At 35.8% G+C, this 27,696-nt stretch overlaps 1 protein-coding gene across 2 annotated transcripts in view; it reads left to right on the top strand.

Moving 5' to 3' along the window:
- The window catches only part of LOC149578569 (uncharacterized), a 266,266-nt gene that overhangs the window by 126,538 nt on the left and 112,032 nt on the right, over window positions 1-27,696 (top strand). For both annotated transcript variants that reach the window (XM_089829921.1, XM_089829924.1), the window contains exons 8-9: window positions 3,554-3,710; window positions 3,821-3,914. In XM_089829921.1, coding sequence (XP_089686047.1) covers window positions 3,554-3,710; window positions 3,821-3,914 — 251 coding nt within the window. The remainder of the gene's footprint in view (window positions 1-3,553; window positions 3,711-3,820; window positions 3,915-27,696) is intronic.

The raw sequence follows: 27,696 nt of genomic DNA, 5'->3' as shown, positions 1-27,696 counted from the left end.
ATTAGATCTTATGGGAAGAGTGTGTAGAATCCTTTGAACTATGGGTTTTTCATCAATTGTTTCAGCAAGTCCTTTTTGAGCATCTACAACTTCATCAACTCTAAGGAAATAAGCAGCAAAACTCTCATCTTCTTGCATACAAATACCTTCAAAAATCATTCTGTGTCTGAACTTTCACCTTTCTAACTTTGTCATCACCATGATAAGCATTGAACAATCTGTCCCATACATCTTTGGAGGAATCACAGTGCATTATTTTGACAAATTCAGATTCTGAAAGATCACATAAGAGAGCATTCATGGCCTTTGTGTTGATTTCAAAGTCCTTTCCATCAGCATCAGTAGAAGGCTGAGCTGGCACAGTATATCCCTCTACCAGATTCATATAAACATCGAAACCTGGAGACGTAACGTAGGCTTTCATACAAACACTCAAGAAAGCATAGTTTGTTCCCTCAAAAAGAGGAGCTCGGGTTGTGGCTAGAATTTCTGAAGCACTCATGATGACTCAGGATAGAGTGACTCTCAAGCTTATAAGCTATTGAAGAGAGAACCGGCTCTTATACCAATAGAAAAACGAAAATACTGAGAAGGGGAGGTAGTGAATCAGAATTTTAAAATTTAACACAAGTAGAGACAAACACAAGCCCAACAAAATGAATATAGCGACGCGAGATTTATCATGCGGAAAACCTTTTGGGTATAAAACCATGGTCCACTGTATCAGTTACTATGTTGGTAACAGGAGATAACATCCAACATGGCATATACGAGTCATAGGCAAGACACCTGACTCAGCAAGCAAATCACATGCATTGTCAATCAGCCACTATGCAGTCAATGCTATGTCTCAGATTACAGACCAACACATAAAATCACACAACCATGTATACACATTGACTTTGTTATTGCCGGTACAATGCTACCAATACAATCCACATGCAGCTCACTATCAAGTTCATGCTAAACGAATACAATTCTTACTGAGTATGAAGCATTATGACAGCAAGAAATTCATCAAGGAAAAATACTACTAGAAAGATCCAAACATGTGGATGTTAATTGTAATTACATTTGGCAGTTGGCTAAAGACGGAACAGTTTAGTTGTAGTATGTTACAACTGTGGATCAGATTGCAGACATTCTCACCAATCCTCTCAGCCCATATAAGTTTACTAAATTCAGGGGGCAGCTTGGTGTTGTTGACAAATTGACCATCAAGCAAAGGTATTAAAATATTAGAATATTTCTATTTAGTGGTCATCTTTTTATATGATGTAAAATATATAGAAAAGATAGTTTCTACAATCTTCTTCAATTTCTTGTTATTAACTTTCTATTATTGTATTCTAGTAAATTCTTTATAATTATCTGTTCGATCATTTGTTAATACAATAAAATAATTTACCAACTACTTCTGAGTAATAATATCTACGACTCAAGTATCAGACAAGGTTGAGTTTATAGAGGCATAATTTGTTAATGTACTGGTAAACTTAGTAGCATACTGTTATTTGAATTTCAGAATTCTGTTCTGATTGCTATGACTGGTAGATATCAGCGATCACAATGCAATAATAATGTTCAAACTTGATATGGAAATTCTGAATTGTTCTGATATTCGAATGCAGAGATAGTAATATTTATTGTTTTCAATGGTGCTATTTCTTGCATCCTCAATTGGATATATATATATGGACATGCATAGTCAATAAATGAGACATGATGGTTCATATCATTTGTTTCCAAGAGCCACGATTATAATCAAGTGTTTTCTAGTTAACTACAACTAACACAAATCTCATTAGTGTTTAGTTGTGTTAACAAAATGAGATCGATCATTAAGGTAAATATAAATATAACCAATGCTAGATTGATATGCAAGAGATAATCAAAGGTTTCATAATTGTCAACGATATGAACAGTCAGATCGTCGAAGGAAGGATAGTCAATTTAGATCCTGAATATAATTGTGTACGTACGTAATGTTAATGTATAACAGTTCACAAAGTGAACTGGTATACATGTATGCATACATGGTTTATCAGTTCCACACCCTTCCAGACTGCCCAATGCTATCACATTTAACATAATTAACATCATCCAATATGGAAAGAAAACATTCATTTGCAAACTAAGACTAGTGTGATTGTGAGATTTTCTTCTTTCCCTTATTTGCTTCCTTTTGTTTTTGATACATCTCAATCTCATCCCATTGTGTTTTGCATACATTGTGATGAGCCCAATGACTTGAACTTCCCTTTTAACTTCTTATAAGTGACCATAATATATTTTACATTTTGGCCCTGATGTGAAGTCACTTAATGAAAAGTGGAATGTTCAGTTTAATCTAATATTTAATTAAATATAAGTTCTCCAAAATATTTCACCTTAGACAAGTTTATTTAGTTAATTTACTTGTTTGCTTGGGCCATTAAAAGGGGATATTAAACTATTGGGTGAGTTGAAAAGTTTGGAAGAAAACTATGTCTATTATTTTGCATCACTGCAGAGGTGCTGGCATTTTGGCTAGAGGTGCCTATGATGCTGCTGATATTTTTTTAAAATTTTTTGGGAATTAGCTTATTCTGCTCAGTTTATTTTTCTTTATGCCAAGTATTAAATTAAGTTCATTCAGTTTTAAGTAATAGTTGTTTTTCTGTATTAAGCTGCCTGCATTTTGTTACAGTAGGTTGTTGGACTTTGCACTGCTGTTTATATGATGATGATGCTGTATGCTTTTGGAGTAAGCACAATTTTGTTTTGATTTCTTTTTATGGTCAATGCCTTACATTTAGGGGTGAGGAATCAGAGCGAACCCTGTTTTACATATAAAGTAATTTTTATATACATTAATTGCATAATCAAGTGGGCCATTGTAAGAGGTAGAAAGCTCATCATACGTATAAAATGCCTTAATACTAACATAACAATTACCATTGCTTCTAAAATAGATCAAATATTTATATTAATTAACAAAAATTGCTTGTCTCAATCTATAGAAACTTAATCTATATCAAGTTTTATATAAATTTCTGATATTTATCCGAAATTTAAATGTTTTCTGTCACACTCCAAAGAAACTCATGTTATAATTTGTTTGTGTTGATCTTTTGCATGATAGTATGCTTCATCCTTTATGAAAATCATCTACAGGAAGAAATGAACTAAATTCATTTCTTCATGTTATAATTTCTTCTTAATGCTTTATGAAAATCATCTACAGGAAGTATGCTTAATGCCTAAAGATTCCAACTTCTTACTAGAGAATTCAAATTTTTTTTCCGGTGCCTATTTTCACAATTTGTTTTATATTCCTGGAGTGCATTAGAATATGACTTTACTTTGCATCAAAGAATGCCATTGTTTGTCCGAATGATGATTGTGTAATTTATTTAGGGTTGTAAATGCCTTCAGTGTTTATAACTCTCTGGGGTGCTCATTTTATCCTATTTGAAATAAAGATTGAATAGAGAAGTTTTCATTTCAAATGATAAGATATTTCAGTATTAGACAATTCTAAATATTGGTAATTGACTTTCAAATTGGTTAGGGAATTGCCACTGCATGCAATGTCTCAATGGATCCACTTCTAGAGTTGCAAGAAAATGAAGTTATTAAGGAGTTCAAACAGTCTTTTGATGAAGATGAAGAATTGGAGCAACTTATCTCTGGGCAAATATGCATGAAAGTTTACTCTTTTAATAAAGGTTGGTGGAAAAGTTGCTGCATAAATCTTGGGATAATTTATTAAAGTGAATCATGTTATAGTCTGTTAATATAAATAAAAACAATAACACTACAAGATGCCCTGTTGTAGGACATGTTCTGGAGACTGGCCGCAGAGTTATTTTGTCCGGCTCATTCAATCCTTTACATGAAGGCCATGCCAGACTTTTGGAGATAGCTTCCAGGCAATTTTTTAATTTGTCTTGTTAGAATTTTATGAAAACAAAATCTCAAGTAATAAATCATGTTTAATTATTGCTAGGATATTATAATAGTGGATTTCATCAATAAACATGAACATCAAACCCATTTTATAGTAACTTTGTAGGATTCAGATAATGCAATCCTTGCCACAAGATTGACCATCAAATAATTAACACAAGAATAATACAAAAAGGAAATAAGTAATGAATTATGAAATGTTGTAGTATACATTTATAATGTAAGAACTTAGTTGCTCATAAATGTTTTTGTAGGGTATATTTACATGTATGTATTTATGGTCAACCTCAACCAAAACATGATTTATGTGGATGTGCCTAAATAATTGTTGGTAACTGATTAATATCATACAAGGGTAAATTCATGATTGTTGATTTTAAATATAAAAATAATTAAATGGCAGGCAATTTTCTGTTGATGAACACGGGCCACTAGCCAATCTTAATACACTCCCTTAAGATTGAGTTAGGGAGTTGAAGGTGTCATTAACTGAAAACCTCTATTAATGACAATATCTTGTATCCCAATCATCTCTTAAAGGTTCACAAATATAACCTCTGCCAAAGATTTGATGAAGGTATCTGCTAGCTGCCTTTTAGTTGGAATATATTGCACATCAATCTCTGCATACAGAACTTTCTCATGAATAAAATGATGTCTATCTCAATGTGTTGTGACTATTGAATGAAAACTAGATTTTTTATCATATGGATGGCCTTTGGTTAACTACCCAAATCCTAATGGTCCATACTGCATGAAGCCAATCCTTATGTAGAGAACATGATCATTGCAATCATTTTCCTGTCTGGGATAAACTCCAGTACCCTGCTTACGCAGAGACTTGGAAATGAGCATATTGTGTCTTTCTCATCTATGAAATTGAGCTACCGTTGTAGTTGAAACTTGAAAGTATAACCAGACGTGGGTCTCCAATCATCCTCATCACCTTCACAATCAGAATCTGAATATGCAATCCACTTGGGAAAGCTATTCATCCTATATCATAACCAGAATACTATTGGGCATAGAAACAAATTTCAGAGTATTGTTCCTCATCAAGGTCTCATATCATCTCTCCTTGCTGATCCATTTGGGTTTCCCATGTGCTTGCTTGAAGGTAGAAGGATCTTCTCCTCGCTTGGCTTTACCCATGAATGCAAAGTTCATTTTGGTCTATGTTGCATAAATCTTTCCTTCCACACCAACTCTAATTGTTCCTTAGGAGCATCTTCAAAGTCTTTTAGCTTGCTTAGGTCTAGTATAAATTTAAGAAGCAACTGTATCATTTGATCTAAGTGTGATCATTTGCATCCTTAATATGATTGCTTTGTCTGTCACGGGGACTGCCATATTTTTTACATCAAACACATCATCTTGTCCAGAATGAGAAAATGATATATGACCATCAGTACAATGAATTTCTTCAGCTGAATCAGAATGCCATTGAAAATTGAAAAGCAGAATATAAGTAGACTGAGATTTCTTATGTTGAAAGTGAAGAAAATCCACTTACAAAAGATAGAAACATTAGATAAGATAGGTAAGATAAGATAATAATATTAATGTCCAACAAAAAACCGCAAAGGATTATGGGACTTAGCATACAAACAAAAGAGCCGGCAACAGCTGGATCACCAAATGGTGACTGAAAAGAAACAGAACAAGACACAAGACCAAGAAACACAAGCTAAGGACTAAGAATCCTTCCTTGGTAGACAGTAGTCAGTCACAAAAGGATATAACCATGGACGATTCAAAGTCATAGATCATCGCTGAGACCCGCTGGAGGAGTGTCGCTGCCTGGAAAGATTGGTAGAATGTGTGACCAATTTGGAAGATGTCCTTAGTCTCCTCAATCTTCTTGATATGATTAGGGTCACAAAGCCTATATCCTTTGGAAGTCCCATATTACCCTAGAAGAATGTACTTTATTCTTTTTGCCTCAGGTTTGCTGTTTGTCTTATTTGAGTTATGAGACCAAGCATCACATGTAAACATTCATAAATGCTCAACAACAGTGTTTATCCCACTTTTTGCTTTTGGAGTCATGCTCATCAAAGCACAATTAACTATTAAACTCCACAATCTGAAGTTACTCTTCATGTTGAGCAACATACACCTTCGCATCTCAGAAAGCACCCTATTTGCTATTTCTTCTACCCTTTTTTATTGTGTATAGGACACAATATTTGATAAATGATCCCATGCTTTTCGCTGAAGGCATGATTGTCATTCCTAATATATTCTCCATCATTGTAATATTCCTGTCATAAAATAGATTATTAATCAAACTATTGTTAATGGGCCGATTGATTTAATATATCTCGGACCCATTTTGTTTTGTTTCCGTAGTTTGTGTCGCCATTGGCTATCTTTCTGCACCCTTGAAAAGTTTTCCTCGACGAGTATTTAAGCACAACTTGTAGGTAGTCATTAGGTATGAAATTTGGATTATTTCTTTGTACTGTGAATTCCTGTTGGGATTCTTTATTGTTCGCCATTTCGGAAGTGGAAGACCTTCCCTACTTGGCTATTTTCGGTTTTGGTGGGATTCAAGCCTCACCCTATTCTATCGCTTGTAATACTTCGCTCAGATCTACAAATCAGAGCACCATTTGTGTTTAAACTCCATTTTTGATTCTATCTTATGAATTTAGGTCTCTACGTTATTGTATGTCTGAGCACTTCCTCTCTACTCGTACACCATCCACTTCTCCCGACATAGTGTTCATCTTTCTGTGTGACTACACTGCCCTACTAAATGGCCAACGTCCCAACTCCCTCATTCCATCACCGTACAACCATTGGGCCTTCACCTTCGTGCTACCGTACGACCAGTATTGGTTGCCACACCGTATTGCTGCTTGATTCCACACCGTACAACCAACAGTACAATTGCTTGCTGGACATCATACATTGGACGACCCTTCCCTTCTAGCCCTCACACCGTACGACTTACTTGGTCACTGTATGGCCGAAGTTGTTCACCACATATCACTCTCCCACCCTCACCTGTAGCCTAACGCTATATCGTACGACCTGTATTGTATAACCTCCCATTTTGCTCGTACTTTGGTCAAATCACCTAGCTATACAGCCCTCCAGAACACCATACTAGTTCTATCTAACTGACATTGCGCAGGAGAAAGGATTGTTTGAAAGTAGTTGTAGGAATAGAACATTACAATGGTATCAAAGCTTTGATCGTGCCAGCCTGTGAATAGTGAATGAGGGTTTATAGCCTGAAGAGAAGAAGAACCCATTCCGTTGATAGAATGGCTGTCGAACTAGAACCCACAACTGCCTAACTTGTGGCACTACTGAGAGAACTTGCGAGGAATCAGGCACAAATCAATGATACTCAGCGACTCATGGAAGAGACTCAAAAAGTTGGTAGACAATAGAATATCCGGAGAACAAAATGGTCATAGGGCAGACTCAGTGTCGGGTAAAGAAAACCCTCATCCAACATGCTCTCGACCTTCCATGCCATCTTTTCTCCCACGGATGAAGGCAACACCTGGAGGGAAGCTGTCGACCTTTGAAGAAATGCAAGAACAACTGAGAGAAGATTGGAAGAATATGAATTTGGAGGAAGATATATCCTACAAAGATTACGCAGATCTAAGAATGAGATATTCGGGAGGTAGAAATAGAGGGTATTTTAATGATGATTTCAGAAGGAAGTTGAGTAAAGTAAATTTGTCTCCATTTGATGGATCCGGATCCATATTTGCACAAGCATGGGTAATGAAGGCTAATACTTCTAGCTTAATCCTATGCCAGAAGAAGAAGTAATTAAATTTGCGGCATTACAATTAGAGGGAGTTGCACATAAATGGTGGCATCACGAGACCATCATACTGGGGTATGATCAAATAAATATCTATGCGGAATTCATGGAGAGATTGATAGATCGATTTGATGGTAAAGATTTGAAACTCAATTTCAAAGAGGCAAACTGGATTGGTTGACTAGTACATTGCAGAATTTCAGAAACTCTCTATTTTGGTCACAGACATTTTTGAAAGAAGATGGATAATGCTCTTTATGGACAGACTGAAAGAACCACTGAAGGGTTGGGTAAAAGGGTTCAATCTTGCCACCTTGTCGGAAGCCATTAAAAATGCAAGGAGTATGGCATCATCAACGATGTCATCCTCACGAAGTTACTCACATTCCAGACCGTCGATGTTTCCGAGGGACAAAGATAAGAAATCTCCACTGAGAAAGCTGTAAGTGGACGAAGCTATTAGATAGGAGCTCCGAAGGAAGAAACTATGTTTCAACTGCAAATGACCATGGGAACCTAGGCACAGATGCCTTGGGAAAGGAAAAATCCACTACATTGAGGTTGTGTCTGATGATGAGGATGAACAAGAAGATATACCTTTCGAAGACAACCAACCCCACAAGGACACCAAAATGGTTACTTTCAACCATACGGAAAGAATTGCAGCATTAGTGAACATGATAAAGTTTTTATAGACATTCCTCCTGGCATACTGCCTCATCGAGGGTTTGAATACACTATCGAGTTGGAAGCAGGAGCCAAGCCGGTCATAACCACACCCTACTGCCATCCCAAGAAATTCAAAGACGAGATCGAAAAGACGATTCAAAAACTACTAGAGAAAGGACGGATCCATCCCAATTCTAGCCCTTTTGCGTCACCAGTGGTATTGGTCAAAAATGATGGGACGATGCGCATGTGTGTGGACTACCGTGTGTTGAAAAAAAAACAATAAGGAATAGATATCCCATATAGATATCCCATTCCAAGGATAGATGAGTTGTTGGATGAATTACATGGCATAGTTTATTTTTCGAAAATAGATCTCCGTTGTGGATACCATCAAATCCACATGAGGGAGGAAGACGTGGAAAAGATGACTTTTCGTTGTCACTACGAGCATTATGAGTTCTTGATCATGCCGTTCGGATTAACAAATGCACTTGCTACATTCCAATCATGCATGAATCACATCTTCAACAAAAAATTGCGTGAGTACTTACTGGTATTTTCTAATGATATTCTTGTTTATAGCAAGACATAGGAAAAGCACCTGAAGTATCTAGATGAAGTCCTAAGGATCATGAATGATCAATCGTTGTTCGCCAAGCAATCCAAGTGTGAATTCGGTATGGCAGAAATATTGTACCTAGGGCATGTTGTTAGTAAATATGTTGTTCAAGTTCATCAGGAGAAGATTTTGGCTATCCTTGATTGGCCTCCTACAAAATCATTCACGGAATTGCGAAGGTTTTCTTGACTGTGCAGTTATTACTAGAGGTTTGTTAAAGGATTCTCTCAACCTAGTGCACCTTTGATGGATCTGACAAGGAAGGGTTCTTTCGAGTGGAATGAAAAGGCACAACTCACTTTTGATAAGCTGAAAGAGGCAATGAGCACTTGTCTCGTACTTGCATTACTTGATTTCACTTGACTGTTCATTGTGGAGTGCAACACATCTAGAGAAGGCATTGGTGTGGTACTAATGCAAGATAGACACCCCATAGCCTATGAGAGCAAGAAACTTATGCAAATAGAATGCTTATATTCCATCTACGACAAAGAGATGTTGGCCATCGTACATGCACTAACAAAGTTCCGACAGTATCTGGTGGGTGCCAAGTTTGTTGTTCTTACGGATCACAATAGTTTGAGATATTTTCTGGAGCAATGGGACTTGAACGAGAGGCAACAAAAATGGGTAAGCAAGGTTCAGGCTTTTGATTTTGACATTGAGTATGTGAAAGGAAAGAACAATGTGGTTGTAGATGCTTTGTTCAAGAAACTCGCCATCTGCGTACTAACCAAGATTTCTGTTGACTGGAAAGCACATTTGTTGGTAGAATATTCCAAAAACACATTTGCCTAAGCTAATAGATGGAAACATCCAGGATGATCGGTACAAAGTGGTGGATGACATCATTTACTATAAGAATTAGATATTTTTAGTGTCAGAATTTAAATTAAAGCATAAAATCTTGGAGGTACACGACTCGCCCTTGGCAAGACACCCAGGCTTCCTCAAAACTTATAGATGTTTCAGGGAGAGATTTTCATGGAAAGGACTTAAAGGAGACATATTGCAGTATGTAAGAGAGTGTGCGGTCTGCCACCAGAACAAATCCAAACATACTCTACTTGCCGGGTTACTGCAACCTCTGCCAATTCCGAAACATAAGTGGGAAAGTATCTCGATGGATTTCATAACCGAACTTCCCAAGGTGAACGGAAAGGATTGTATCTTCGTGGTGGTTGATAGATTGACAAAGTATGCACATTTCTTCATCATCCCCTCAGATTTTAAGGTCGCACAAGTTATTGATCTGTTTTTTAGAGAAGTCTTTCATGTATGGGTTACCTTGGAACATTATAAGTGATTGGGATGGGTGATTCATCAGAATCTTTTGGACAGAATTGTTTCGGTTGGTAGGGATAAAATTATCACCAAGTACTAGTTACCACCCTCAGACAGATGGACAAACGAAGATTGTGAACAAGTGGCTTGAAGGTTACCTTTGGAACTACGTTTCGGCACAACAACGGGCATGGGTCAAATGGATACACCTAGGGGAGTATTGTTACAATATCACGTACCACATTTCCATTGGGATGACACCATTCAAAGCTCTATATAGGTATGAGCCTCTTTCTTTCATTGATACCGTTTTGGGAGACAAACACGCACCAAAGACGAGGGACTAGCTTCAGGAAGGACATGACATCCTAAGATACCTGAAGGAAAACTTACAATAGGGACATAATCAACAAAAGTTGTACACTAACAAACACCGAATAGAGAGGAGTTTCAAAATAGGATACTTGGTCTACCTCAGGCTCCAACCATACCGACAATCCTCATTGAAAGAAAAGGGAAAAGAAAAATTGAAGCCATGATTTTATGGCCCTTATTGTGTAGTGTGCTGCATTGGTGAAGTTGCCTATGAGCTGGAACTTTCGGAGGGGAGCCCTATTCATAACGTTTTTCACGTTGCTGTGGGATAGAATGTCATGGAAGCTATAGACCTTCCATCGCTCAATGAAGAAGGAAAGCTCATATTGGAACCAACAGAGATTATTGAAGTATGCGAGAAAACCCTGTGGAACCGAACGGTGAAAGAATATTTGGTAAGTTGGAAGCATTTTTCGTTGGATGACGCAATCTGGGAAGGCGAGCACATTCTACAACATCCAGCATTGCGTTTTCTTGAGGACAAGAAAATTTTGGGACGGGAGGACTATAATATCCCCGTCATAAAATAGATTATTAATCAAATTATTATTAATGTTCCGATTGATTTAATATATCTCAGACCCATTTTTGTTTTGTTTTCATAGTTTATGTCGCCGTCAGCTATCTTTCTACACCCTCAGAAAGTTTTCTTGGACGGGTATTTAAGCAGGACTTGTAGGTAGTTATTAGGTATGCAATTTGGATTATTTCTTTGTACTGCGAATTCCTGTTGTGATTCTTTATTGTTCGCCATTTCGGAAGTGGAAGACCTTCCCTACTTGGCTATTTCTGGTTTTGGTGGGATTCAACCCTCAGCCTATTCCGTCGCCTGTAATTGTTACCTATTTAGCCTACGCCTAAATTGCTAAGTATCAAGTTGCTGGTGGATTAAAACTCTATGTTTTATATTGCAGACATCATACATTACAAAGTTAAATTGAATGCTGAAAACAAACTACAGAATGCTGATATAATGAAAACTTGATCACTATCATTTCAAAACTAATATATATACACACATGAAAGAATATGAAAATGTTCAATGTACAAGTGTCATATTTCATATACAGTAGTTTACAGAGCATTCAAAATCCACATAGCCTGTGGAGGCATAAAAAAATACAAGTCTGAATAAATATGTTATAAATAAATAACATGAAGGAAAGATAGAAGGGAAGCCTTCATACCTGAGCAAGAGGCTGATGGTTGAGTTGATGAAGACCCGGGCCCGCATCCAACTTAGTGACAACTTGCAAAAACATGTAAAAGAGAGGAGTCAATTCATACGAACTGAGCAATAAAGACTTCCTACTTATCTCTGCTACATATCATTCAGTCATAACATGACAATCAGAATTAGGAAGTGCTAGAAGAAGAAGAAGAAAAGATCAAAAAACAATGTTTTATGCTAATCAAGTTTGTTCCATGTGTAGATACAGGTATGAAGACTTGAGGCTATTGAAGTATCATGCGTAAGTTACATGCATGAAGCCTTTTGGCTGAGTTTGTTCAGGCAAAGACAAAAGACACTGGGGAGATTGTCGAAGGGGCATACATAAGTTTCAGGTATGGGACCTTCCAGTTAAACCAATGTAGCTGATTGAAGACATTGAGGAGATCATTGAAAGGACATCCATAAGTTACAGGCATGAAACTTTCTAGTCAAATCAGGGAGAGGCGAAGACCGAAGACAAATTCAGAGGCATATTGTACAACAACAGTTCATTATTCCTATTGATTAACAGACATCGATGACTTAATTCTTTCATATTCATTCGAGATCAGGTCAAGTATGAGCCATTTCATGCTATTGTGATACTAGTGCTACAGCTTTAAAACGATCAAGGCATTGAAATTTGGTAACCATAAAATGCAATTGTTGATATAAAAAATCATAAAAGAAATGAAAGAGATGCTGGTGATATAATGCCATCGTATGCAAACCAGATTTTCTGGGGATATTTAATGATCATATTAGAGGTATAAGTACCGCGTGGAAACAGGGATTATCAAAAGGCATGAAAATTAAAGTAGAGCTATATGTTTATGATATACAGAAATACATTTCCATGATCAAATACATAATTGTTCATTAACGGTATAGTAAAAGGAGTCTTGATGCATGTACAGTCTATAGAATATACCAAAATTCATTCAGCTGAAGGTGGTTGTTCACAGGTTATCTATGCAAAGGAAACCCTTTGTTTTTACCAAGATGATACATACATCTGCACAAGCCGTGAGTATGAAAAACCAGTAAATCTATCATTTATGCATGAATGACAGCAATGTATGCTGGTCAAAGAATGTATGCTGGTAAAAGAGGTTCATGTCCATCTACAGCAGGGTAGGAAAAACCCTCATATATATACCCACGGCACAAGTTTACCAGCAATAAAAATTAATACTGCATAAACATAAATCCCAATCTATAGAGGAAAACAAATAAAGTTTTATATATATTTTTCAAAAAACCGACAGGGGTTTATGCATGCCAGCAAAAGGAACAAAATGTTGACTGTTTATATGCATTTATCTACAGCAAGGTTAAAAGAATGGAAACCCTTTATTTTACTACCCATGCTCGCGGTGTTAACAGCAGACAAGAAAGTGGGAAAGACCCATGAAAACAAAATAATAAAATACCTATTCATGCTTGCGGCAGAGTCACATTTCTTCAACAGGGAACATGCCCAGTAATAGCAAAAGAAGCCTTCCAAGCAAATATGGCATCCAGTATGGCCATCAAAGGGCCAGATAAAACCCGTAGTGAAAGAAGCCGTCCATGGTAAAAGGAAATCGTGCCCAGACTGTAGTATGGTGTCTCAGAACAACTGTCCAAGCAAAGAAGCCGGTCAAAGCATGATTAAAACAGCAGATTCGGCCATACAAAAAATGTCTAAGGCAGAGAATAAAATCGCAGCAGGTTTGGCCACGGCTAGGGTTTCACAAACCCTCTTTCTCTCATGCGTGAATAACAAATGAAGAAGACAAAGTGCCTTTTACCTTTCATACGGTTTTTCATACTTTCCTTTGCCATATTGTATAAAATTTCGGGTCCATGCATATAGGCCTTTTATCAATGTTTTGAAAGTCTAATTTTGTTCATTTACTTAAGTTTTAATATGCCTTAAATGAATAAATGTTATATTTTTCATTCAATGCATAAAATTTAAATAAATGAATAAAATAAGTAAATATATACTATAAGTGCTATATATATTAAATAAATTATTAAATACATGACACTTATAAAAAAAAAAAACTTTATATTCCCCTTTCTTATATTTAATAATACTAATGTGTTTAAAATAGATAAAATATAATGATAAACACATTAAGATTATTAAGTATAAGAAAAAAGAAGTTTTATAATTATAAAATTAATAAATTAAATGGCTATAATTATAAGGCCTTTAATTTTATTAATTAAATAAAGAGAGTTAAAGTAATTTGAATATTTTTAATGCCTAAATGCAAGGAGGAGAAGTTAAGAAGCTAATTTTGAACTCCAAAGAAGACATTTAGTTAATACTTGAGTAAGGAGCTATTTTTGGAGGCTAAGGGCAGTTCGAGATTCTTATGTGATGATGGAGCAGATTAGTGCTATTTTTAAGCGATTTATGGAGCAGTTAAGGGCAATTATGCATGTAGTTCATATTGAGAACTTATTTTATGCATATATTGCATAATTATGAGGAGTTTTACATGCTATATTTTTGCGTTGTTTGAGGGATCTGAGTTTGGGTTTTTGTGCATGATTTTGAGGAGCTAGAGGCAGTTTTCGAGTTATCTATCAGTTGGGCAGGTGGTTGGGAGCAGTTTTCAGAGGCTTCTTCATAGTTTTCATCATTTTTGATTGATATTTTCTAGGCATGATTTTGGAATCCGAATTAGGGTTATGATTTCTATATATTGTACATTCACCTCATTAGGAGGGATCTTCTTTCGGATTCATATTTTTGCACATTGTAGATTTTGAGTTGATTGTAAGAGCAAAATTGTAGTGGAGATTTTTTTCAGCATTGGTTATAGAGATTCAGTGGTTCCTTCTCATTGATTCTTGTGCAATTTTGTGAATTCTTTACTTTAATGTTGTGTTTGCCTTCATTTAAGTTACGTTCCTTATTGCAGATTTGAATCTTGATACTTGTGATTACAGGTCTATGTTTGTGATCATTGTTCTTTTGCAGAAAATTGGTAAAACTTTGGTATCTCTTTCAAAGCAGAAGATCCTAGTCCTTGTATAGAAACACTTTTGTGGTTGCATGTTTGTCTGAGTATTGTGAGTCAATTGTGTCTTTTCGTAATATGTGTTGATTTGATTAAAGTTACATCCAAAACCATCAATGTATCACCTCATTTAGGTTAGTATTCATTAGTTGTTGTTCACTTCTCAACTCTTATCTCGCGTATATTTTAGGATTAGGTGATCACAATTTAGGAACCGACCTAGCTTCCGGAGATTCATCTCTTGTTTTAGGACAACCCACCACCCGAGAGAGTTTCCATGTTTCAGTAGGATGGCTAGATTTTACATCTCTCTATAGGTGCAATCCTAATTGAAAACAATAATACTTTGCTCAGATCTGGCAAATCAGAGCACCATCTCTTGGCAAATCAAATTCAAGTTTATTTGTGTTCTAATCTCCATTTTTGATTCTATCTTATGAATTTGGGTCTCTGCGTTATTTCATGTCTGAGCACTTCGTCTCTACCACCCACTTCCCTCGACACAAAGTTCATCTTTTTGTGTGACTACATTGCCCTACTGTAAGGCCAACGTCCCAACTCCCTCATTCCATCACCATACAACCATTGGGCCTTCACCTTCCTGCTATCGTACGACTAGTATTGGTCGCGACACCGTATTGCTGCTTGATTCCACACCGTACGACCAACAATATGACTGCTTGCTAGACATCATACATTGTACGACCCTTCCCTTCCCCCACACTGTACGGCTTGCTTGGTCATCGCACAACTGAATTTGTTCACCACACATTACTCTCCCACCCTCACCTGTAGCCTAACCCTATATCGTATGACCTATACCGTATAGCCTCCCATTTTTCCTCTACTTTGGTCAAATCACTTAGCCGTACTGCCCTCCAGAACACCATACGTGTTCCATCTAACTGACATTGTGCAGGAGAAACTGAAAGTAGTTGCAAGAACGAAACATTACAATCATTTTCAGTACATATAAGCTTGATGGATTTACCACACTGATTTTCAACCATTGCTTGGAAGACATAAAAATATTCTAGAACATCACTTTTAAATTTCAAATATTGTCTTATCGCATGCTAATAATAATGTCTTACAAAACACACTATGAAAATCCCAATTGCAATATAAACATCATTAGAATAGTCAGTATAACTATTATATCAAAATCAATGAGCAAACTAAGGCATATATGGCTGAGCTTACCCATGATGTCGTCCAATCTAATACTTCCTGCTTTTCTCTTGCTCCGCACTCCTCTACTTCTTGTTCAAAATCAATAGTTTTGTCTTCCATAAACATGGGGTTCTCATCCTAGATGGCCATACTACATATGGATTCATGTAATCTAAAGTCATTTGTGTCATGAGTGTTTGAACCCTCATGTTTTTGAATGAAGTTAAAATTTTAATTGCATAAGGGTGAGATCAATAAAGTCCTTTTTTTGTTGAATTTCTTCATATGAATAATATATATATATATATATATATATATATATATAACTTTAATTGTGATCTCTGTTTAGAGGAATTTCTCAATGTTAGGACAAAATTTGGAGAGCTAGATTTTGAAAGTTTGAGGTTTTCATGCTCCTTTTTTCCCACCAAATAGCTTTGGCAGAAACATATAGAAGTTTATAGTTAACCACTAACTACACACATTAAAGATTTGAAGCAAGGACAAGACCAAGATTTTTTGTTAACTCATGATTGTTCAGGTGGTTCTGTTAGATAGCTAATGGTGAAGAGAAGATCTTCCAGTTTTCATGGCTATATATTTGCAATGATCCAAGATACACGTCCTTAACCTCTTATGTGAGCATCATCCTATCAATGGATGTTAAGTAGAGACAATTGGTGTTGAGGTAGGATGTCATTGATTGAATGAGTCGATGGAGTTTATTGTTCCACTTTTTGTCAATAAGTTTGAGATGGATATGAATTTTCTTTCATCCATTGTTTAATATTTTGGATGGATTTTTCAACTTTGTCCATGACCTCATATAGGTATCCCATTGGGTTTTGTTCCACATCCACTAAGTGCAAAACCTTTTCTAAAACTGTTATTAAATAGAGAACTTAATGAATGGAATGATATCTAGTAATTATAATTTAAATAAAGTGAACTAAAAGGATACAATTTAGCTTTAAAATAGAAGTTTGAAGTTACTTTGATGATCTCACTAGCATGCTTCATGAAGACATCATAATTTTTACTTCCATCCTTCTAATTTGAATCAGAATAGTTTACCCCTTGTTGGCTCACGCATATCTTTTGCTAAGATGTAAACAAACTAAAAAAGTCTTTGCAAAGTGATGACGTTAGTAAAAATCAATGTGGTACTTTCTCTCACACTCCTTACCCTTGATGCGCTCTCCAATCAAGGCAAAGATCCATGGTTGATTGTGGATGTACTTCGTGTCTTCGATCACAAATATCACCAAACCAATTTTCATTGTCCTCTAGCAAAATGTAAAAGTGTTGGTGCCCCTCAATTATTCTTGTTGGAATATTGAGTCAGTTCTAGTGTTATACCAGTAATGATGAATAGTTGTCATGGGCAATCAACTAGATATTCAATTTTTTTTGAAAACAAAAATGATGACAGACATTTTCTCATCATACATAGAGGAGTCCATTTTTAAATTTTTGAACTCTATGCTTTCAATTGTTATCGAGTGCCCCTTTTGTATTAATAAATCCCTAATATTTTTTTTCCTAAAATACCACATTCTACTACACATCGATGCAAGCAATGTAAAATGAAAAATATTAGACAAATTGATAACTGTATTCTGTTATAAAAAACTTCTTGTGTTTAATTTATCCTTATGTGAGCTCCTTGTGCTTCTATATGTGAAAATTCCTTTTTGAACCTTATATTGTTGTTGCTTAAACTAAGGAATCTTCTCAATAGAGTGCGTGTAGTAGAGAATGCCCTATCTAGAAAAATGTGAATCAATTCCTTATCCACCTCTATACCTTGGGTAAAAAGATTTGGCCTTAGTATTAAATCTTGGGAACTCCAAACTCACATTTAACTTCCTTTGCAAACAGATCTCTCTGCTCTAGAATCCAATGATCAAATTTAGGTGCCTTGATGATTCTTCTATTTGTTGCAACATACACAAACAATGTCAGAAGATTCAAAAATGAATTGTCGCATCCTACCATCGAATACTTTTCACCTCAAATTAGGAGATACTGTAAGGCTCAATGAGATTGAATTTTTTTTATGGGTTTCATGGCTGCTACTACATTTGCCATTAACCATGTTCCCCGCCCCCACCCCCCCCCCCCCCCCCCCCAAAAAAAAAAGAGTAACTAGCAATTATCATAGTTGAGCATAATGTATGTAATGCATCCTATGCTTTCAGAATTAAATGGTCATGGCTGAAGAATGGTTGCATTCCATTTGTGACTTGCTTTAGATTCATTGAACTAGGGCGATCAAGTCTACAATTGAAGGGAGAGTTATAGTGCTTGGGATTGTCTCTATTGGATCCACAGAAGTAGTCAGAAACAAGAATATTTCATGCAAGGCACAAATTGTTTGGACAACAAGATGTTTCATAATGTAGGATATGCGTAACATCTTATTTTATGTTAAGCAACATAGTGTTTCTCTTGATGTTCAAATGTGCTCATATCCGCATAGTATTTTGTTCAGTAATTTGTCCCCAAAATCACCACCGGATAGAGGATTCCAATAGGCCATAGAGTTACTTGAGATCAAGCTACCATAATAATTTTGTTTGCAAAGGAGTATGTGCAAATTTCAAATCCCTTGTTGGACACACTAAGTTCTTGGTAATATCATTCAATGTGATTAATGCTCAATCTACCCTCTAGTTGGAGTGTTTTGGGCATAGCTCCCAAATGCTACACCATCATGCCTGAGAAATCCTGAAATTGAGAGAAAAAATGCCCTTCGAGTTTGGTAGCCTTTATCTTTTCATCATTGTTAGAATGCCTCTCATAATAAAACAATTTTGAAATGATATGGTAAGAAATTGGTTGAATAAATATTTGCCACAAGTATCCTTATTTTCCGAGCTATAGTTACAATGGAAATTGAAGTGTTTACCATCCTTTGTCTGAATTAGTGATTTCAAAAAGATTCAAAATAATTTTGCTCTTCTTTGACCCAAAAATTTAAAATTAGTGATACCAACTAGGTCATCCTTCTTACTTGCATGCCCATTAACATGCTTATTTTAAAAACAAAGTCCATATGCAAATGACTTAATCTTTTGAAGATAATTGGTTGTTTCTTGAGTTCACACGTCCTTTCCAAGCATACTTTCAATAAATGATATTTGTTCCTCCTTAACCACACGAATATCAATCTTTTTCTAACATTGCACACTGGAAACTAATAAGGTATCATTTTTTATGCAAATATCTATATCTTACATTTGCTTAATGGATTCGTCCATGGTTCTTTTATCGAGCTCTATTGTTTTTCTTTTTTGATTCATGCTCTACAACCTCTTCCTGGACCCTTTCTTGAAGCTTTTACTTTAGTATACTTATTAGAATATTTAATTATATTTAGTCTGTTATTTTTATTTGTTCTATTAATATGGTCATTCAGAGTCATTTTAAGCTTCTTATATTAGATGTAGTTACTATTTAAGCTTCAATCAAATGGTTAGTTCTTTTTAAATCACCATCATGTAAATTGCTACATATACTTTGTAATATTGTATATTCATGAATTAGGTAATGCAATCACTTGAGCATGATATCAGAGCAGGTTGATGGTGTTTTTAAAATTTTGACAATTTTTTAAAAGAAAAATTGGTGGCCTCTTGTTTTTTGGCAAATTTTATAACAAAATTTGCAAAGGTCATTTTTAAGTATCAAAGGTTATTTGCAGTCATCCACTCATGTTTGTAGTATGCTGAAGAGCTTCACAATGACTCTGCAAATTGTGGGTTTTTCCTATTTTTGAGTCCCTGGTTCTGTGTATGTTGTTCTGTTGACCAATTTCTGTAGCCCTTGAGAACAGCTTTTAGGCATCCGTGTTTGACTGCTCGCATCTGAAGTGCACTGTTTCAATGGTCACAAGTTCAAAAGCATTGGTTTGCAGATATCGTGTGACAACACTTTTCTTTAAACACGATTTGTTTTTGTGCTTTCAGCTTGTTTTTCCCTATTCATGTGTTGTTTTTCTGTATATTATTTTTTCGAGAGTTTGTTTCTGAAGTGCCCATGCCTGTACATGAAGACTTTGCTCAGAGTATGCGTGGTTTCCTGGTGCACAATGATTTTTGCATTTTGGAGCTGCACAAAGGGTTTTTATAGTTTGCATACATTGTTTAGTGCCTAGTTTGTCCGCCCATTTGCAGTTCACAATAAGGACACATACTTGCTATGTTGGGACTCTTTAAGCTTATTCTGAGGGTTTTTAAATTCTTTTCCTTAAAAAAAAAATCTCAGTTTTTATAATTTTTTCCTAAAAAAGAGTCTGTTTTTATGATTTTTCCTCAAAAATAATCTAGGTTTTGTATTTTTTTTCTCAAAAATTATATTTGAGTTTTGTGCAATTTTTTTCCCAAAATTTTTCATCATGCATCTCTGTTGGAGGGTATTTTGATTATTTTTCTCGAAAAAATCATGACTAATGTTTTACTATATTGGTTTGGATCATTTTTTCTCTTGAAAAATCAATTGGTTTGTGTAGTGTTCCCGTTATAAAATAAATAAATTATTTAACCTTTGTTTATGGGCCGATTGATTTAACTTATCTTGGACCCATTTTGTTTTAATTATTTTTGTAGGTGTTTTTCGTGCCTCCTGTTGGCACTTAGTTTCTCCCTCGACAGGGTATTTTATGTACACAAGGTTGAGCTATTTTGGTATGCGATTTGGATTAATTCTTTCTATTGTGAATTCCTATTGGAGTTCTTCTTATCACGCCATTTTGGAAGTGACAAACCTTTCCTACTTGGCTATCCGGTTTCAGTGGGTTTTAACCCTCACCCTATTCTATTTGTATTACTGTGTTTCGAATTTGGCAAGTCTGGAATGCCACTCTTGTTTGAAATATATATACATAGTTGTGGTTATTTTTTGCGTCAACATTCTGGTATCTGTTGGTAGATTTTTCCTTTGATGTTATTAACTCATTTCTGAAGGACTAGCAATAGTACTGAAACACAAATTGATTTGTGTCTACGAATTTGGATAGCCAGTGTATGACTTACCCCCTCACCGTACGCCATTAGACTTGCTCCCACAACACGACCACCTGCTCGTACGACCCATCTACAATTTCTCTCTACCCCATATGGACAACACACCACTATACGCCATTTCCCCTCAGCTACGTCGTACAGTCATTGCAACACCGTACTCCATTTATGTCCAAACAACCCACCATACTGACATATAACACCATACATAGGCAAAACCCAGTGTACATATTATTGGAAACGTCGTACAGTCAACCCACACTTCAGGCACTCACCACACGACGATTTCTGCTACTGAACGATTAGTCTTTCCTCTACCATATGACCATCTCATTGCACTCTCGTTCTAGGAATTCGTTAGGAATATTACAATGGTATCAGAGCCAGTGATCCTACCTGCCTGCGAACATTGAATGAAAGTTTATAGCTGAAAACAAAGGAGATCCCACTCAGTTGATAGAATGACAGATCAAGAAGCCACTCCTGCGGAAGTCATGGCACTACCGAGGGATCTCTCGAGGAATCAAGCACAAATTAATGACACTCAATGACTTATGGAAGAAGCTCTTTGGAAACTATCGGAAAGTAAGATATTTGGCGAACAAAATGGCCACAGCGCCAATTCGGTCTCGAGGAAGGCAAATCCTCATCCAACAAGCTCTTGACCTTCCATGCCAACTTTCCCTACATGTATGGAGGTACCACATGGAGAAAGGCAACCAACCTTTGAGGAAGTGTAAGCACAGTTGAAAGAAGACCACAAGAATACAAACTTGGAAGAGGATATATCCTACAAAGATTATGCGGAATTGAGAATGCAATATTCTTGAGGTGAAGATCGAGGATATTTTGATGATCATCTCAGAAGGAAATTGAGTAAAGTGAATCTGTTGCCATTTGCTGGATCTGGATCCATATCTGCCTAGGTATGAGTAATGAAGGCCAACACCTACTTCCAACTCAACCCGATGCAAAAAGAGGAAACCATTAAATTTGCAGCACTCCACCTGGAGGGAGTGGTGCATGAATGGTGGCATCATTGCACCATTACGCTGGGACATGACCAAGTAAATACTTATGTAGAATTCATTGGAACACTGATAGATCGATTTGATGGTAAAGACCCAAAACTTAATTTTTAAAGAACTGACAAAGCCGAGGCAAACAAGATCCATCGGCCAGAACATCATCGAATTCCATAAACTCTCTGTGCTAGTTACAGACATTTTAGAAAGGAGATGGATAGTACTATTTATGGATGGATTGACAGAACCATTGAGAGGTTGGGTAAAGAGTTTTAATCTTGCCACCCTCTTGGAGGCTATCAAAAAGCGAGAAATATGGAAACATCATCGACATCATCCTCTCGAGGTTACTCCCACCCCAAACCGCCACTGGTTCTGAGAGACAAGGATAACAAACCCCCATCAAAGAAGCCTTCATTGGACAAAGCTACTAGATAGGAACTCCGAAGGAAGAAATTATGTTTCACCTGTAAGGAGTCATGTGATCCTCGACATAGATGCCTCAGAAAAGGAAAAATGCACTACATAGAAATTTTATCTAATGATGAGGATGATTAGGAAAATTTACCCCTAGAGAGCAGTCACCCATAGGACGACTCCAAGATGGTTAGCCTAAACTGTACGGAGAAGATAGTGGAATTTTTTTCCACAAAATCACAAAAGTCATGGTCTCTTGTAGTCTATTTTGGGTTACAGTGCTCATCTTAGGTTGTTTTTTGATTGCATTGGAGGATTTTGCAATTTTCTCCTCAAAATCATGCTTTTAGTTTCAAAAGATGAACTTGGTGTCTCTGGCTACAGGGAGGGTCAGTTTTTGTTTTCCTAACATTAGGTTGGAAGGATTTTGGTTATCATTGTTATTTTTAGAAGTTTGCAAAATTGAGGAGGGTCTCAGTAGCATGCTCGTTTTGCATGGCATTCTATGCATTCGTGACCAAAAGGGTACAGCCTTCTACGCTTTTGTGACCAGAAGACTTGCAGATTGTCTTTTGTAGTGTAGTTGATAGAAAGATCAATAAGTGAGGGTATTAGAATAGTTAATTATGTTTAGTCCATTAGTTTTGGTTCTATTAATTGTCATTTAGTGTCATTTTTAGCATCTATTATTAGAAGACGTAGTTGCTATTTTTAGCTGTAGTTAAACAGCTTGTTCTTTTTAGAGCATAGTCATGTAAATTGCTGTATATACCTTGTATATTCATGAATTATATAATGCAATTACTTAGACAATACTTATCACTTTTTCTAGTTCCATCATTTGCATTTTTTTGCTCTTTATCAAATTTATTTGACAATTTTTATGACATCATTTTATCTTCACCTTGACATTCGTGGCTTAACTTGCAAGGTTCTTTCCACGAAATATAACGGGTCTTTCTTTTGAGCTCATTTGTGGGTCATCCTCTTTTTTCGTGTTAAGGGGAATTTTTTTATTTAAAAACATTTTCATTGTCTCCTTAATATCTTCTTTCATTTTTTACTTTTCTTCTTCATTTTTCATTTACCTTAATTATTTGTGCAGAACCCGTTTTCTTTACACCTTTAAGAGCTTTTCAAAAGGAAGTGCAGCTTTGAAAGTGTTAAAATGCTTTTGAAGATCTTTGAAAACTGTTGTAAAAATCGGTAGAATACACCTAAAAGTATTTCATTAAATATTTGGATGATCATTGTTAAGAGGCTCATCTACATTTATTGAGATTAGAGAATGGAACCATGCAAAATGGATAAACATGATCACACGCCTAATATTAAAAATTACAATCTTAAAAACCAAAAACTGCAAAAGGAAAAAAATCAATTGACACTAAGTTGGTTTTATTACAACTGTAAGCCTTATCTTCTAATAATTTATTATAATCAAAGAACAAGACTTCTTTAAAATGCATAAAAGCCAACTTCTCCTTCACCATTGTCAATGTCTAGAGGATTGTTGACATGTGCTACATTAGTACCTTCGAGTTTTCTTTTGAGAATATAATTTTCTTGAAGTCTACAGTTCTAAACTGTGCAACCCATTTTCTTGCAATGGTAGCATTTTGTCCCTTGTTTTCTCTTACAAAATCTTTTAACATTCAAGTACAATTATGCCTCAAATTGTGGATCATATGTTGTATCTCTTGCAATAGTTCTCTTTTCTTCAACTAGGAGAGCTAAAATCATGTCTATTGAACTTTAGTTGACTAAGAGTAAATGTAATGTCCCCAATTTTAGTAGGTTCTTGCAGTTGGCTTGGTCAGTTCATCGTTGCAACCCTCGTGAGCTGACAGTGGGATTTGAGGGTTTTAGTTGTAGGGTTTTAGGCTTTTCAGCAGCCGATGATGTGTTTTGGCTCCAATTGAGAGACTTACTATTTATAGTAAGTCAAATTGTTGGTTCTGATGAGCTTAGTTGAGTTGGAAGAGTTTGGTGATGCTCTCAGTTTTTATTTTATGCTTTCGGTTTGGGATTCAAGAATCTTGGAGGGAGCATCTATTTATAGTAACTCACTCTATCAGGTTCATTCATCGTATTTCATCATCAGGATCACTTTGGTGTTGTCAAATTTCAATTCTGATGCTTTTTCAATTGTCTTCGCAAGACAGGTGAATTATTATTATTCTTCTTCTAAATACGTTGAGGTTACTATTTTTGTTGGTATTGTTGGTTGGTCACCTCAATATCATAGCTCATTGGAACCAGGATGAAATTTTTTAAATTGTGAGAATAAGAAACAGTTGCCTTGCATGTTAGAATATTAAGTTATGGTGGAAAAGGTCAGTTTTGGAGCCAAAAACAAGTAATAAATTACATTAATGGCACATTATTATATTTTAATGTTGCGTAGAGAAAGCTTCTGAAGTGGAGTTCTTTTGGGAAATTGGTGCCATTTGGAGATTATAAATATGAGGACATTTGATGAGAAAAACATCCAATTATTTGATTATCTTATGTTTCTTTGTTGTCTTTGTGACACATCTGAAATTTTGAAATTTTGTGCCCTTGCTGAAGTATAAGGGTTTGGGATCTACAGCTGAAGTATTGTAGATTCAATTCTGAGATTACTTGACAAATTATGCTACGGTATATGATTTTTCATTTCTCTTATTGTATTAACTGTTGGTAAGGAGAAGTTTGATTTTTCTTGCTGGTGGAGGTTGTTCTGGAATTTGTGAAGGGATTCACCATAATTGTTATATCAAATTGTGTGTTGGTTAATTTGGAATTCGTTGAGCGCCAATTTATATCTATCGCTGGGTGTTATTTTTCTATCTGCACTTTGGGAGCAACATTTTCCCAATTTGCAGTTGCATTTGTTTGTTGAAGAATTCTTTGTTACTGCTAATCTTCATTTCAGAGGGTTTCAAGGCATGTCTTACCTATAAGTTCATGGATTGTAACATATAATTTTTCTAAGTATTGTTGATTTAGATAATAGGGGGTATTTTATCAATTGGGTTGTTGGTATTTTGTGAAAATACTCTGTATCTAAGTTGATAGTAAAATCTGGAAATTTTCCGCTATATATTCCCTATGTAATATCTAAATATTTGAGTTGAAATTATCATTGCAAAATCTTCTAGTTTGCTACTATATTGTTGTATCAAAATTGCAAAACCTCAAGAACAAAAAAAAAAAAATCAATTCTTCAACATAGATTGTTTGAGAGCCAGTTGGGTTATTATAGTGGTATTAGAGCTTGTTTGCAAAGTGTTTGACGAAATGCCAAACAACTGAATTATAAAAGAATTTGGTGTTCAAGTTATAACTGGTTGGGGTTATTACAGTAAAGATAACATTGCTGAATTTTGAAGGAAAACTTTTTTAGTAAATTTACTTTACCATCTTCATCATCTGCTATAACATTGATCTCTACTGGTTGTTGAAGAAGAGACCTCAAATTCTTTACATGACCTGACAGTGATTCCTTCAGCTATCTTGTAATTGAATAGTCGAAGCTCTAATGAGAGTTTTTCATTAATTGCTTCTACTCCATGTATTCGAATTCCCCCAAATTTTCTTAGGTGATTTTTCCATGTCTAAATCATGTAATTCTAAATTAGAGAGGGCAAGCATATTAATGACTTTGACTTTATCACCTTTGCGTTGCCATTCTAGTACTTTGCTAACATATGTAGGAAGTTTCTCATTTCCATTAACTATTCCCAGTAGATTCTTGTACATCAATTACATTGGGATCTTTTACTCTTCAAGTGTGGAAGTTAAAGCCAAAATATTATCTAAGTGGAATTTCCACTTTCAAAAAGATATAGAAACCCCAAATAATAGAATTGGAAAATTTCAAACCCTGGCACATGATTTTTGAAAACTAATTACAACAAGCTGCAAATGCTATGCAGGTGCAGCAAACCCTGCTAGTTTTCCTCTTTAGATGATGTGAAATTTGACGCAACTTTGTCGAGTGTAATTTTTTCTAAACAATCTGCAATTTCTAGCATAAGAAAAATTCGAAAACATTAACACTTTTGCTTTCATGTTCTGAAAAATCCTCAAACATATTTGTTGAGAATTTTGGCCACAATCTTCTATTTTCTTTTATGACTACAAGAATCATGTAGCCCGACCACAACTTGCAGTACACTAAGTAATTTTTTTAACCTAATTGGTGGCACTAGTGCAACATGGCCTTCGGTACCTAGTGAGTTGGGAGGAGACTTGACATTGTGCGGAAACTCTTGCCAATTGAGCCAAGCCCTTTGTCCAATAGATCTGGTATTTGTTGTCGTCAATTTTCTTATTTCTGCAAGTTGCATATGCAAGTGCTTTATCTTGCTTGCATACATGGTCAAGATTAAAATTTCCGTTCTCGAATGAAATTATCGAGGAAAGAAAGCTCACTTTTCAAAATGTTTTTGCAACCAAAAAGTCCACTTTCATGCTTGCATGCACTTCATCCGTGCTTGTTATATCGCTGTCACATGACTTAGAACTCATGATAGTAGTTGTTTGCACTCTTGCTTATGACGAAAACTTAACAATTCACTATTAGTAGATTCTTTGCCGCCCATTCTTGATGCATTCTTCATGCATAAAGCTTGCTATCCGCATGTGCTATTACTCTCCCAAAACCCTTTTTTGAGTTTTTCCACCATATAGACACATGTTTCAAGCTCAAACACATTTTCATTTGCTGCACCAAAATTTTCCACCAATACTTCATATGCCGAAATTCCCAAATTCACAGTTGTGCATCCATAAACATTTAATGGATCCACCCTGTGAAGATGTTTTCATGTTTGTCAACTTTTCATGTTACAGTAGCTCGCACCCACAACATTGCTATGTCGACGAGATCACGCCAGATAAAGTTAAAGAGAGAAAGAAATTGAAGTATCAATATGATTGATACTATAACTCCATACCACCTTCACAGGTTATCTCATATTGTGAAGACATCAAGGATACCGATATCTTACATTTGGATGTCAAAGACTTCTTGAAAAGAGTGGATGTTTGTGCCGGGGAAGAGATGTTTTACATCAAACAAAGCAATATTGATCTTGCTCTACTTTCCCATTGGCTGACTACAAATTGGAGTTTTTTCGGGCA

Source organism: Cupressus sempervirens, chromosome 1 (assembly GCF_028749045.1).
Source record: "Cupressus sempervirens isolate cs-2001-9-10 chromosome 1, ASM2874904v1, whole genome shotgun sequence".
Taxonomy (NCBI): domain Eukaryota; kingdom Viridiplantae; phylum Streptophyta; class Pinopsida; order Cupressales; family Cupressaceae; genus Cupressus; species Cupressus sempervirens.
This window is presented reverse-complemented; position numbering and strand designations above follow the sequence as displayed.